Source organism: Panthera tigris, chromosome B2, assembly GCF_018350195.1.
Source record: "Panthera tigris isolate Pti1 chromosome B2, P.tigris_Pti1_mat1.1, whole genome shotgun sequence".
Taxonomy (NCBI): Eukaryota; Metazoa; Chordata; class Mammalia; order Carnivora; family Felidae; genus Panthera; species Panthera tigris.
In genome coordinates this window covers 108,416,072-108,431,331 of record NC_056664.1, presented here as the reverse complement: position 1 = coordinate 108,431,331, position 15,260 = coordinate 108,416,072, and the positions used below count along the sequence as shown (strand labels likewise).

General features: G+C 33.7%; 1 protein-coding gene and 1 long non-coding RNA gene across 5 annotated transcripts in view; one reads left to right on the top strand and one right to left on the bottom strand.

The window, feature by feature from the left end:
* TBC1D32 (TBC1 domain family member 32) overlaps nucleotides 1-15,260 on the top strand; it is a 199,943-nt gene that overhangs the window by 154,880 nt on the left and 29,803 nt on the right. For all 4 annotated transcript variants that reach the window (XM_042987091.1, XM_007078680.3, XM_042987089.1 and 1 more), the window contains one exon: nucleotides 14,882-14,951. In XM_042987091.1, coding sequence (XP_042843025.1) covers nucleotides 14,882-14,951 — 70 coding nt within the window. The remainder of the gene's footprint in view (nucleotides 1-14,881; nucleotides 14,952-15,260) is intronic.
* LOC122238727 overlaps nucleotides 1-15,260 on the bottom strand; it is a 51,842-nt gene that overhangs the window by 30,067 nt on the left and 6,515 nt on the right. The window lies entirely within an intron of this gene.

Sequence of the window (15,260 nt, the reverse complement as noted above, 5' to 3'; positions counted from 1 at the left end):
GATAATATTTCATAGAGCTAATTAGATTAAAAATATGCACAAACTTGCATCTTAAAAATCTCTCACTTGGTGGGGCGCCTGGGTGGCGCAGTCGGTTAAGCGTCCGACTTCAGCCAGGTCACGATCTCGCGGTCCGTGAGTTCGAGCCCCGCGTCAGGCTCTGGGCTGATGGCTCGGACGGAGCCTGGAGCCTGTTTCTGATTCTGTGTCTCCCTCTCTCTCTGCCCCTCCCCTGTTCATGCTCTGTCTCTCTCTGTCCCAAAAATAAATAAAAAAAAAAAAGTTGAAAAAAAAAATCTCTCACTTGGTGTTATGGATAATCTAGATATCTTTCAGTCTCTTCTGTGCAAATGTGTGAGTTTTCTTATAACTTTCTAACTCCTTTCTGAGCTCTTTTTTTTCCCATCTACCCATCAAAAGTTATTTTCCTTTAAGGCAGTGTCTTCTGATTCTATTCACTGTCCTCTAGTGATCTCATTTGTTTGTACGATTTTACCTACTTTATATATTGATAACTTCTGATTCACATCCTCCATTCAAAGATCAACTATAAGCTTCATTGTGGTATTCCCAGCTGCTTGGTAGGTAAATATCACCTAGAGGTGCTATGGAAGCCCTCAAACTTGAAATGTCCAACAGGGCCCTCACCTCATCAGACCTTATTAATATGTACTCTTTTTCTACAGTGTCTATTTTGGTGGGCAGTACTACTGTCCATCTAAACCAGAAACTGAGTAAATCCACATTTTATGTGGATTTAAGTCCACATTTTCTTCCCAATTACCAAACCATGTTAATTCTGTGTTCTTAATAGATCTCAAGTGTATCTACTTAATTGATTTCTTTGTTCAGGCCACCATTACTTCTTGCCTCAAGTATTACAACAGCCTCTTTTCCTGGTGTTGTTGATTAGAATCTGATTTCTCTTCAAAGGTATTCTTTGTGCTGCTCTCAGAGTGATCTTTGAAGTGCGAATCTGAACCATTCATTCCTGTATTCCCTGGAAGATCACCATTGACCATTGCATAAAGTCTAAGCTTCTTATCATAAAACCTAAGGCCTTATGTTATCCTTCCCTTTTCTTCCTCTCCAGCATCATGTCTTTCTCTCCTTGCCTTTTATTTATTTTTCAGGAACCCTAAACTATTAGTACGGCCAACTTCTCCTTCCCCCACCCAAATACACATTCGTTTATTAAACGGATATCGTTCTCTAGTATTTAGTAGAATTTTTCTAAGCATTTAAGCACAGCAGGAAACAAAAGAAGGAGAAAATCTTGCCTTCTGGTGGGAGCACAGACAATAAAGAAGTGTTTCAGTATATCAAATAGTATGATAGCGAATGAGAAATACACAGCAGGGAAGAGGGCTACAGAGTGCTGTTTGGGCACGAAGGTTACATTATTAAATCATGTTCAGACTAGCAGAAGTTGGGAGCAAGATAAGTAGATATTTTCAGGGGAGGAGAATTCCAGCTAGTGACCAGGAAGGAGACATGAGTGTCTGAACACAAGTACAGGAGAAGCATTGTAGGTATTGAAAGCAGACAGGGAAGGATGATAGAGGGCTTTTGAAAGTCACTGTAGCATCTTGAACATAGGAACACATGCTCAGATTTACACAAAAATCACTATGATGGTGGCTGTGTTGAGAAAAGACTGAAGGGAGGACAAAGGACTAAAGCAGGAAGATGGATTAGGAGGCTATTGAGAAGATGCAGTTGAAAAATGGTAATGGTCTGGATGAGGATGTCAGTGGGAGATAGAAATATTTGGATTCTGGGTATATTTTGATTAGAGAGCCAACAGAATTGAGTAACAGATTGACTATGGAATGTAAGAGAAAGGAAGGAATTAAAGACTCTAAGTTATTGATCCAAACCACTGGAAGGATGAGATTATCATACACTGAGATGGGGGAGAAATAGGTTTGAGAGAGGGGGTGAAGAGCTTGATTTTATGTTATGTTTTGAATGCTTGTTATACATTTAAATAGATAATTTTTTTTTTACACTGGATTGGATATTTGAATCTAGCATTTAGGGGAAAAATGTGAGCTGGAAATATAAATTGCTAAATCATTAGCTTCATATACAAAGCCAATATGCATCTCTGTCATATCTTTCTCACATTCTGACTTAATGTCTAATTCTTCATGTGACAGTAAACTCCTATAGGGTAGTTTCCATATCTTATCTATCATATCCTCTGCAACTAGAATGGCAGTATTAAGAAATATTTGACAAATAAAAGAATGGCTAAAAGAATGAAGGGGGGGGGGGCTTCATAAATTATGTCAATCAGTTTGTCTTAATTTTAGTAGGCAATAGATTAAATCCTTTGAGATTTCTGAGCAGAAGCCTTACTTGATTCATCTGTACTTTAGGAAGATTATTTTAGTGACTGTGTAAAGGATGCAGTAGAGTGAAATCTGCCAAAGGTGAATATCCAGAATGGGAGGGTTGGTAAACAAGAGATAGTGAACGTAGCAGAGATGTAGCAAAGACTCGTGATTAATAGATAATCAAGAGATATTGCTCCTCTTCCTCATTACGGTGGCATGACTCCTCTGTTTGCTGGAGAAATTATCATTTAAATATTTATTCAAGTTAGACAGTATACATCATATTTACTTAAAAATATTTACTTCCAGTCTGGGCCAGCCTATCCCTCTGACTCTATTACCACTATCAAAGACCTCCCGTGCATTCATGTCACTGAACCTTTGTTCTGCCTCTTCCTCCTGAATGAGCTTTCCTCTTCCCATGACACCCATAGGATAATGTCCAACTCAACTGTAAAGTTGCAGCTACAACGTTCCCTTCCCTCTTACTAAGTAGATGTTCCTCCTCTGTGCTCATTATTATATTCACTTTAAACTACTATTTTGATATTTGTTGTATGTGGCTAGTTTCAATTATCCCATTAGGTCTCAAACTCCTTTGTATCTTTAATATAGTATTTGATATATTTTTATTAAAATAAATACATATACTGTAACATAATTATCTGTATTCACACAAATACATCTGTATAACAATTCTAAATATATTGGTAATTGCATATACACATATGAACATACACCTAATTATTTACACAGTAACCTTTAATGCAGGTTTGGCAAAGGGGTGAAATAGAACATAAGAAATGAGAACAAAGAAATGAGAGGAAAATATAAGGTAGTATTAAACAGAAATTTAAGTAAATGAAGGGAATTGATACATATTGAGCACCTCTTATGAGCTAAGTAGTATGCTGAGGTACTTGATGTGTGTTCTTTATTCAACCCTATGAATAACTACACTTTGCAGTAGGCATAATCATCACATTTAAAATCAGGCAATTGAAGTACAGAGGAAAGAAAACAAATTGTGAAGAGAATTTTGCAGAAGACCATTTGTGAAGAAAATGATAACTTTATGAATAAGCCTGGAAATGTATGTGAAAACATACAGGGATTAATGGTCATGTCTGTGACTAAGAGAGGAAACAAGAAATGGTAATTATGGAGATTTGCGTGGCCATTCCCTAGTCTTCAGTATAATCTCCAATTTCTGCAGCTATCCTTGGCACATTGTTGGGTCACATTTTCTGTAGATATGTTTTATAAATCATCTAATACTTAACAAGACTAATTGCTCAATACGTATACATTCATTGCCCTGTATTAAATTTCTCAATTATGCTGAGGGAGATTTCAGATGTTGGCTTTTTTGGATGTATGATCGAGGCAGATAAACTCCAAATGTGAATTTAAATTCTTTAAAGGCTCCTGCTGAACAGCTGTCCACTGGAGTTTTAGAGTACAGCCAAAAATAAGGTAGCTTCTTATTTATTGATTGTACAGTATATATTATGATAGGGTAAGCTTATTGCTAACATCATTTTCTTCCCATAGCTTTAGATATCCTTACTCTTCATCATTTATTGTTTTGGCTAGTGAATCAATGGTTTCCTATTATAAAATTTCACTCTATTTACTTTAAATAAATAAAAACCATGTTTTGATATAAAAGATGTTTCAAAGCAAATGCTGGATAGATATATTCATTGGTTTTTTTCATGTTTCTTGAAATGAGAAATTGATTGTCTTTTTAAAAATGACAGCTTGCTTAAACCCTAAGGTAGCTGAAATTAGAATAACACAATCATCCATCTGTTGTTAGTTCCCTCAGGATTTCAATCCATTATAAAATTTGCAAATCTGGAAAAATCAGATTAGTTTAGCCGTTTATCCCCTTAAAGAAAAAGGAATGAACAAGTTTCTGCACAATTGCAGTTTGTACATCTATATAGGTATCTTTCCAAATCTTAAGTGATGTCAATTTTTTCTTGGTTTAATTCCCTGGAATGAGTTGGGGATTTTTTTTCCTACTGTAATTGCTTCTTTAAATGAGAAATATTCCTTTAAAGGTAGTAATTATTTTTAATGTTAGGACTTTACTCTTTATGCTTTTAATCAAAAAGTTGGAAAGAAATCAGAAAATATTGCATTGTTTCACCTTTTGACTATTAAAATACTTTTAACCTTAATATATATAGTTAAACACATTTTCTACTTTCTTTGGACATTCAGCAAATATGCTCTTTTCTATCTTACTTTTAGGGAGCATGTTTGTGAGTACACTTGATAATTGCAAGGAAATATATAACATGGATTACATTGTCCTCAAAAGAGGGGAAATAGTAATACAATCATGAATTAAGTAAATTGCAGCATTTAGTAAGAGAAAATAAAGAAAACTGATATTTTCCAGCTCACTATTTTATTTCAGGCAATGTGCCTTTAATTATGGTTTTTGAATTGGGTTATTATCAAATGAGGGGTTTTGTTTTAAGTGCCACAGGTTTTCAGTGGAAAGAGTGATCAGAGTTGACTAGTGCCATCATGGAGGATAAGAGGAAGAAGTGATAACGGAGCAGAAAGAGTGGCCTCAGTGTGGCCTGCTGGGCTATTACAGCTGAAAAAACTAGAAAGGGAGACTTGCAGGAAAGGGTCATTGCATAGAGACCTGGAAAGAAAATTCCTTTTTTTTCCCAAATAATGCTGATTATACCAATTAGGAGACTGAGACTCACAATAGCTTGGCCATAAGAAGTTGAATTTTATGTCAGTAAGAATTGAATAAAATGGATAGTTACAACCACATGTTAAAAGAGAAGCAACAGAGTCTGCAGACTGTCTCTGGGGAAGGAAGGAGGTAGGAGAGAGTATACCGATTGGTTGACTCCTTTGGATGGTGAGAGTTCTTTGACTTTATAACAAATACAGCAGGGCTTTCAGAAGAATCCGTAAACAACAAAGCAGTAACTGCTTCTCTAACCATGGAAATGTACTCCAGTGGAGAAGTTCTTTACTCTTCTAAAAATTAATTTTTTCCACAACATTAGCCAAGTGCCAGGCGGAATAGATTTCATATCTTCTACTACTGCTCTGTGTGCTAGCTTGCAAACCAAAAATAGAACATAATTCATTACCAGAGTGAGCAATTTCAGTCAATATTAAGCCAATTTTTCCAACTCTTTTTGTTCTGAGACCATTGTATTTACAATTAAATTGATTGGTTATTTCAAATAGTTAATACTGTGACTGAATTGACATTAAGTAGGGTAACTGTGATGCTACAGGTGTCATTGGTTGATTTTTTTATCCGCAACATGTTTTTCATAGTGACTCCAGGGAGTAGGAACTATATCGTCCATTTGTTACTTAATTTCAATATACAGAAAATATTTTTAAATCCATATCCATTTCCATCTCTACCTTGCTCCATTTGATATGAAGTATAATTTCTTGTTCATTCATTTATTCATTTTTCTACTCATTCACTCAGTGTTTATTAAGCACCTATTATGTATCTCACACATAGATGTGCATGTTTCAATAAGTCATTGGTTACCAGTGATACATCAGAATCCCCTGAAGATATATATTTTTATCATTGAATTTTATTTTACCCCATCAATTTTGTTTTATTTCTGAGGATTTTAATTATTGCTTCATAAATTGTATTTAGTCCAGGTTGCATATAACAAAAGATTATTTCAATGAACTTTTGTAGTCCCAAGATCCATTTCTGTTTGTCAAGTTGTCATATATCAAACAAATTTAAAATTGAAGTGGCTCTGTAAATAAAATATTTAGTAAATATTTAACTATTTTCTGACTTCTTTATTCCTATTTTGAAACTTTATTTTTTTCAATGGGGTTTTATTCACACTAATGTCACCTATGTGTATTTAATATTACTGTTTTCGTTTATTGGGTTTTTTTTTTAATGTTTATGTATCTTGAGAGAGAGAGAGCCAGAGAGCGTGCACACACATGTGCGAGTAGGGGGTGAGGCAGAGAGAGAGAGAGAGGGGAGAGAGAATATCCCAAGCAGGCTCCATGGTTAGGATGGAGCTGATGTAGGTCCTGAGCTCACGAACCATGAGATCATGACCTGAGCCAAAATCAAGATTCAGACGCTTAACTGATTGAACCACCAAGGCGCTCTATTATTAGTGTTTTCTTAGAATGGGTATTTGATGTTTGTTTTGGTATGTTTAATACCCTCCCCCATATTCTCATTTAAAAGCCTCTTTGATTATTTAACTACTACATTCTTAAAAATGAAATTTGTGTGGTAGACTATTCCTGTCCAATTTTAACTGTAGCTAAACTTCACCTTTTTTCCTTTAAATGTTGATCTCAAGTTCAGTGTACAAGGAATAAGCTGTAGCGGTCTTTAAAAATACAAATGACTGGACATTCACTCTCAGCAATCTCCTTCAGTAGTCTGGAGTGGAGTCTGTCTATCTTTACTTTTAAAAGGCTCAGAGAAATTTGATGAACAGCCATAATTGGGAACAATTATCTGTTGAAATGTGCAGAATTCAGTTTTTACTCAATATACAGCATCATAAACTTTTAGAAAAGGCATAGATCGGGGAAATTATTTACACAATCCCAGAAGAGGTAAAAGGACTCCTCAGGCAGACAGCTAGATCACTCTGGAAGTATTCTTTCCTTATATGGGGAAGAACTAAGGACCCGAACCTCATATAACATGGAGTATCATAGTCCTTTTGGGTAACTCACTCACCTTGATCCTTAACTATTCCATTCTTCACTGATACAGATGTCAGCATCTTCTGCTAGAAGTTACCCTGATGTACAGAATTCGATAGCATCAGGAATGCTCCTTATTAGTATACCCTTAGCCCACTGTCCACTCCTCCTACTATTAAGATATTTAGCTGTATTATACTTTTCAAAAGAGAAACATTAGTATTATAAGCACACAGATCTATATGTAGATGAAGATAAATATTTCTCATGTTTAGTCCAATTTTATATGTACTAGAATTCTAAGCATTATTGTCTAAGTAAAAATTGTTCTGGTAATAGTTTATAAAAATCAGTCTTTTATATAAGTACAGATAAGTGGAATTCATAGAGAGAAGTATGTTCAATGTTATGAAAAATTCCCAAACCATTTTGCAGAATAGTTGTACCATTTTACACTCTAACCAACAGTGTATGACAGTTCCAATTGCTCTTTATTCTTACCAACACTCGGTATTTTCAGTCTTAATTTTAGCTATTTTAGTAGGTGTGCAGTAGTATCTCCATGTGGTTTTAATTTACATTTTCCTGATGATTAATGGTGTTGGATACATCCCTTCTTTTGAGATGTCTATCCAAGTATTTTGTTTCCTATCCACCTCAACATTTTTATATGGGTTTCATGACTTCTTATGTTTGAGTTATAGGTGGTGGTTATAGATTATGGATATGATCCTGTATCTAATTTATACTGCAGGTATTTTCTTCCATTGTGTAGCCTGTTTAGTTATTTCCTTAATGGTGTCTTTTGATGAATGAAAGTCCACCTTTAAGAAGCAGAAAGAGAAATCAAGGAATTGACCCAATGTACAACTGCACCAAAACCCATAAGATACCTAGGAGTAAACCCAACCAAAGAAGTGAAAGATCTGTACTCTGAAAACTATAGAACACTTATGAAAGAAATTGAAGATGACACAGAAATGGAAAAACATTCCATGCTCATGGATTGGAAGAACAAACATTGCTAAAATGTCTATACTGCCCAGAGCAATCCACACATTTAATGGAATCCCTACCAATAAGACCAGCATTTTTCACAGAGCTAGAATAAACAATCCTAAAATTTGTATGGAACCACAAAGACCCTGAATAGCCAAAGCAATCTTGAAAAACAAATGCAAAGCTGGGGGCATCAGACTTCAAACTGTATTACAAAGCTGTAGTCATCAAAATAGTATGGTACTCACACAAAAACAGACACATAGATCAATGTAACAGAATAGAAAGCCCAGAAATGGACCCACAACTATGTGGGCAGCTAATTTTTGACAAAGTGGGATATAACATCCAATGGGAAAAAGACAGTTACTTCAACAAATGGTTTTGGGACAACTGGAGAGCAACATGCAGAAGAATGAAACTGGACCACTTTCTTTCACCATATACAATAATAAATACAAAATTGATGAAAGACCTAAATGTGAGATAGGAAACCATCAAAATCATAGAGGAGAACACAGGCAGCAGCTTTTTACTAGACATGTCTCCAGAGGCAAGGGACACAAAAGCAAATGCAAACTATTAGAACTTCATCAAGATAAAAAGCTTCTGCACAGCGAAGGAACAATCACCAACCTAAAAGGCAACCTACAGAATGGGAGAAGATATTTGCAAATGAGATATGTGATAAAGGGTTAGTATTCAAAATCTATAAAGAATTTATCAAACTCAGCACCCCAAAAATAAATATTTCAGTTAAGAAATAGGCAGAAGACATGAACATTTTTCCAAAGAAAACATCCAGATAGCTAACAGACATATGAAAAGATGCTCAATATCACTGATCATCAGGGAAATCCGTATCAACCATGATGAGATACTACTTTGCATCTGTCAGAATGGTTAAAATTAATAACTTGGGGGAAACAACAGATGCAAACCATAAGAGACTTAACTATAGAGAACAAACAGGGTGGATGGAGGGGAGATAGGTGGAGAATAAGTTAAATGGGTATTCGGTATTAAGGAGGGTACTTGTGTTGAGCACTGTGTGTTCTGTGTAAGTGATGAATCACTAAGTTTTACTCCTGAAGCCAATATTACACTATATGTTAACTAACAGGAATTTAAATAAAAATTTGAAAAATAAAGTCAAATTTTGATGAAGTCCAACTTACCAATTTTTCTTCTGTGGGCAGTACTTTCAGGGTTCTGTTCAGAAAATCTTTGTTTACATTAAGGCCATAAAGATAGTCTTCTATACTTCATGGTTAAAACTTTATAGTTTTAACTGCAGGTTTATAATCTGTTTTGAGTTATTCATTATATGGTATGAGGTAAGAGTTTACACCTTTTTCCCCCTGATATCTAGTTCCCACACAATTAATTGAAAAGCTTTTTACCTCGTTGAATTATTTTGTACATTTTGCCAAGACTTAATTAAGTGTATAAGTAGGAGTATACAATTTGCTTGTTCCTATTCTTAGGGGAAAGGATGGATTTGATAGATTTTTGAATGTTAAACTAACTTTGCATTTTTCAGATGAACTCTTCTTAATCATGATACTTTATTCTTTTAATATATTGCTGAATTTGGCTAATATTTTTTAAATATTTTTTTCTATTTATATTCATGTGCAATATTAGTCATTAGTTTTCTTTAATGTCTTTGCATCTTTTGGGGTCATGGTTATGCTGTGCTTATAAGTATGCAAGATTCTTACTAATTTACTTATTTGATACAATTAACTAGTTAAGTGACACCATATGGGTCTGAGTTTGCTTCATGGTATGCTTTTTAAATATTGATTCAATTTCATTAATTAATGTAAGACTCTTCACAGATTTGCTGTCTTCTTGGGTGTGTAAGATCTATGGTGATATTTTCTCTTTTATTCTTGATAATGATAATTTGTGTTTTCTCTCTTTTTTTCTTAATAAGCCGTGTAGAGTTTTGTCAATATTATTGATCTTTTCAAAGAACTAAGATTTGGTTTTATTGATATACTCTGTACTTCTTTATTTTCTCTTTTATTGGTTTGTATTATATTTTATTCCTTCTTTCTACTGACTTTGGGTTTAATTTCCACCTCTTTTTCTAGCTTCTGTGATAGAAGTTTATATCACTGACTTTAAACCTTTATTCTTTTGTAATATAAGTAGATAGAACTGAAATTTCCCCTAAGCAGTGCTTTAGTTGCCTCCCAATGCATGTTTAGATAGGTCTTAATTATCATTACATTGAAAATATTTTCTAATTTAGCTTGCTGGTTCTTCTTTGACCTCAATTTCCAGTGTTTTGCTTACTTTCAAGTGTTGGGAGATTTTCCAGATATCTTTTCGTTATTGGTTTCTATTTTAGTTCTTTTGTATTTAGAGAATATTCTCTGTATAATTTAACTTATGTCTAATTTATTGAAACTTTTTATGGCCTAATAAATGTTCTGTCTTAGTAAATGTTCCATTGACAAATGAAAAGGATGTATATTTTGGAGCTGATGGTTGTAGTGTTTTATAAATAACTGATAAGGACAATTTAGTTCTGTCATGCTGTTCAGATTTTCTAGATAATTTCTAAATTTTTGTCTGTTTTTGGTACCAAATACTGATACAGTAGTGTTGAGCTGTCTCTTTATTATTTTATGTTTATCTGTTTGTCCCTTTAATTATTTAGTTTTTGCTTCATGTATTGTAAAGCTTTCCAATTTGGTAAATACATACTTAGTAATGCTTTTTCTTCTTGATATATTGATCATGCTATTCTTTAAGAAAAAGTATCTTGTCTCTAATACTCTTTGTCCTAGAGTGTATTTTGTTTGGCAATAATGTAGACATTCAGCTTTCTTACGATTAGTATTGGTAGCATATGTTTTCCCATTCTTTATCATGTCTTTCAGTTTAAGGGCATCCTAAAACATATAGCATATAGTTGTATCTTGCTTTCTGTTTTTAATTCAGTCTGAGAATTTCTGCCATTGATTGTTTTTAGTCCATTTACATGATTATCGATATTTTAAACTTCTATATATAATTTTGATAATTTTTGTGTACCGTGAATTAATATTATGTTATTCACATAAGAACCTTACAAAAAGCATATTTCCATTTGTCATTCCTGTGTGCTATTTTCTCCATGCATTTTACTTTTACACATTATTTTTCCCTTGAGTCAATTATTTTTAACTGAATTAAGAAACGAGCAAAATTATTTTATATTTACCCATATATTTACATTATCTTGTACTCTTGTACGTGTGTGTATCTGTGTATTCATAGTATCATTTCAGCCTGAAGAACTTTACTATTTCATTTTGTTTTGTTTTTGAGTATAGTTTGCACACAATGTTACATTAATTCTAGGTGTACAACATAGTGATTTGATTGTTTATACATTATGTTTTGTTCATTGTAAGTGTAGCTACTATCCCCATACACTGCAATTACAGTATCATCACCTGTATTTCTCACACTGTGGCTTTTATCCCCATGATTTATTCATTCCATAACTGGATGCTTATATCTCCCACTCCCCTTCACCCATTTTGCCTAACACTTCAACACCCTCTCTTCTGGCAAGCACCGTTTGTTTTCTGTATTTATAAGACTGATTCTGTTGTTTGTTATTTTTTCTTTTCTTTTTTTTTTTTTTTTTTGATTCCACATATGAGTGAAATCATATGGTATTTGTTTTAGTCTGACTTATTTCACTTAGCACATAATACCCTCTAGGTCCATCCATGTTGTCACCTGTGGCATGATCTCATCCTTTTTTATGGCTGTGTAATCTTCCTGTGTGTGTGTGTGTGTCTGTGTGTGTGTGTGTGTGTGTGTGTGTGTACGTGCATATGTATGTACGTATGTACAGATATACACCACATCTTCCTTACTCATACATCTGTTGATGGACACTTAGGTTGCTTCCATATTTTGGCTACTGTAAATAATGCTGCAATAAACAGAGGTACAGGTATCTTTTTGAATTAATGTTTTAATTTTCTTTGGGTAAATACCCAATAGTGGAATTATTGGATCATATGATATGTCTATTTTTAATTTTGGGGGGGGAGTCCTCTCTACTGTTTTCTGCCATAGCTACCAATTTATATTCCCACCAATAGTGTACAAAGGTTCCTTTTGTCCACATTTTTGCTGACACTTCTTTCTTGTCTTTTAGCTATTCTGATAGGCCTGAGGTGATAGCTCACCTTTCATATTTGTCCAAGAATGTTCAGAGCTCTTTATTCATGAAAATTAAAATCTGAAAAAAGAAACACGTGTGTCCCAAAATAAAAATAAATTTCAGGATATACATTGAATAAACAAATTTCAGCATTTTATATAATGGAATACTGCTTGTAATTAAAAAAAAAACTTGGTAACATGCAACAGTATGGAATGAATCTCAAAACACTGTGTTAAGTGAAATAAAAACAAACATAAAAGGGTATATACTTGTGAATCCATTTATATGATGTTCTAGGTACAGCTACACCAACAGTGAAAGAGATCAGAATAGTAGCTAGTTTAGGGAAGAAGGATATGCAGGAATTGGCTGGAAGGGAGCATGAGGAACTTGTAGGTGAGGGAAATTTTCTACATCTTAGAGGGATGTCAGTTATACAGCCTGTATGCATTTGTCAAAACTAATTAAACTATGTATCTAATTATATTTCTTTGAATATAAGGTATACCTAAAGAAAATTTGATAGCTTACTAATAAAAAAAAAATCAATCTTATAATCTCCCATTATGATAGTTGATTGGAGGTAGGTCTATTTCATGGTTCTAAAAATATATAAAACCAAAATATTTATTTTACTGAAACTTCTTGAATTTTGTAAAGTCAGCCAGCGTCACCAACACTACAGCACTAAAGTTTTATGTTATTTAAACTTGGGAAACTGAAATACAATTACTAATAAAATATGGGATCACCAGGAGTTAGATTCAGGTACTGACACAGAAAGAACATCCTGGTCACTGTCCAAATGAATTTAACCTGATTATATTGTAGGGGACATTAAAAATGATGCTTAAATTATGGCTGGTTTCTTTTTAAATGCCATTGATAATACTAAGAACTTAAAATTATGGTGAACATAATGAATGATGATTAATAGTTTTAAAAATTGACCATTTTGTGAGAGTGAGAATAATTTGTGACATATATGTTTTTGGCGTCAAGTAATGAAAACTCATTTTTTTTTCTGTCTAAGAGAAGGAGGCAGAATTACTGGCTTATACAAATGGGGCAGAGCTGTCCTTAACAATCTGTACATCTAGAATGCACATCTATTAGTAAAGTTAGAGTTATAAATAGGGAGGAATTCTAAGATACATAAAAAGTAGCTTAACTGCTATCATTATAGGCAAAATATAACAATACTGCTAAGATTGTGTTCTGATCTAAATAAGAAAAACTCAGGTGTAGCTTGTCAAGAAATTAACAGCACATTAGTATTTTATCTTTTTTTTTTTTTTTTAAAGAAAATTGCCACTCTACATAGGTGATAAACCACTCTGGTTTGGCTAGGACTATGAGGGCATGAGACTTTCAGTGCTAAAACCACTCTAGTCCTAGGCAAACTAGGGGATGCTTCTAGATGTACCTTACCTCTAAGAGTGTTAAAAGATGAATTATTGCTGGTCCAATGAGTAGATGTTTGATAACAGTGATGTTTAATTTGTTTCTCCTCCTTACGTCTGTAGATCTCAAGCCTAACCATATTTTAAGGTTCAGTTTAAATGCCGCTTCTTCCTAATCTCTCTCTCTGAATTCACATAACTATCTGTACCATTCTTGTTCCACTTAGTACTTTAAAACATTTTTATCAGAGTTATCTATATATGAATTTTATCTCTGACACTACGTGGGAAGTTCTTTTAGGGCATGATGTATGATTTATCTTGTAGCCCCCACAGCTTCTAGCATGGTAATGCAAGTTACTTTATCCAAAAGGGTGTATTAAAAGGAGTGAATGAGTCTACAAGTTAAGTAGATTATATTGATAGGATGAGATGCACCAGTGTGTAATGGGAGGAAAAAAAAAATCACCGATATGAGTATGAGAAACCCAGGTTTTAGTTCTCTTTACCACTTGACAACTATGTGATTTTGGACAGTTCCCTTAATATTGTGTCTCTGTCTGTATGCATGCAACAGTTTCTTCAGCCCAAAACCGAAAGTTTCAACTAGACCCCTTAGCGCTACCTAGTGATGCTTTTGAGCATTCACTGTTAGCTTGGTAATTCAATGTTCTCCAGAACTAATCCAAATTTTCAGTCTCTCCCGTAGTCCAGACAGCCCCTTCACTTTTGGTAGATCACAACTCCTCCATCACAAAGAAAATGCACCTGCTGGAAGAACCTTGTTCACTCCACCCTCATATATTGTTATACATTATAAGTAGTAACTGATTATTCCTTCTTGACTTAAATCTTTAAGAGGTAAACAGCCATACTTATACATATTTGTAATTCAAAATCTTATATATGCAGTGCTTGATTATAGTACTATATCCTAGATCATTTTTGGGTTAACACCTTTTGTGTTCTGAGATTCGAGTAAAAATAGGTTGCTTTAAAACTACAATTAGTTGTTTGTATTTAATATGCTTTTAAATAATTTTTATAGGAGAAAAGTTATTTGTAAAGTTTCTTATTAATTTCTTTGAAAATATAACTGACAGCTCTTAAGAGAACAAATTCATCAGTTTTCAAAATTCACATTAAAATATGTAAAAATATTACTTTCATCAATTTGCAATTAAACTGTGATTATTATGCAGACTTTTATACATTTTTATAACCCAGTTTTCTTTTGTGTTTAGCTACTGATGCAAATGTGAAGAACGAAAGTCTTTCATCTGTGCAGCAGCTTGGCATTAAAATGACTGTCAGGTATATTACAGGGAAATATCTCCCTTGCTCATTTCTAGAATTTGTTTTATCTACCTGATATGTGCTTAATAGTATTTAACAACCAACTATGTTGTGTACTTTAAATGCAGAGTCTATCATTCAGAAAATAATAACTTTGTTTTGAGGATATTGGCATATGATTAAATTACCTCTGCCAGTACATCATTTATGGTTCATTATCACTTCAGAGGCTAATTACAGTATATTTAAGCCTCTATGACTCCTGGCTTTTACCAAAAAAAAAAAAAAAAAAAAAAAAAGTATTGTAAAAATCAGCACTTTGGTAGC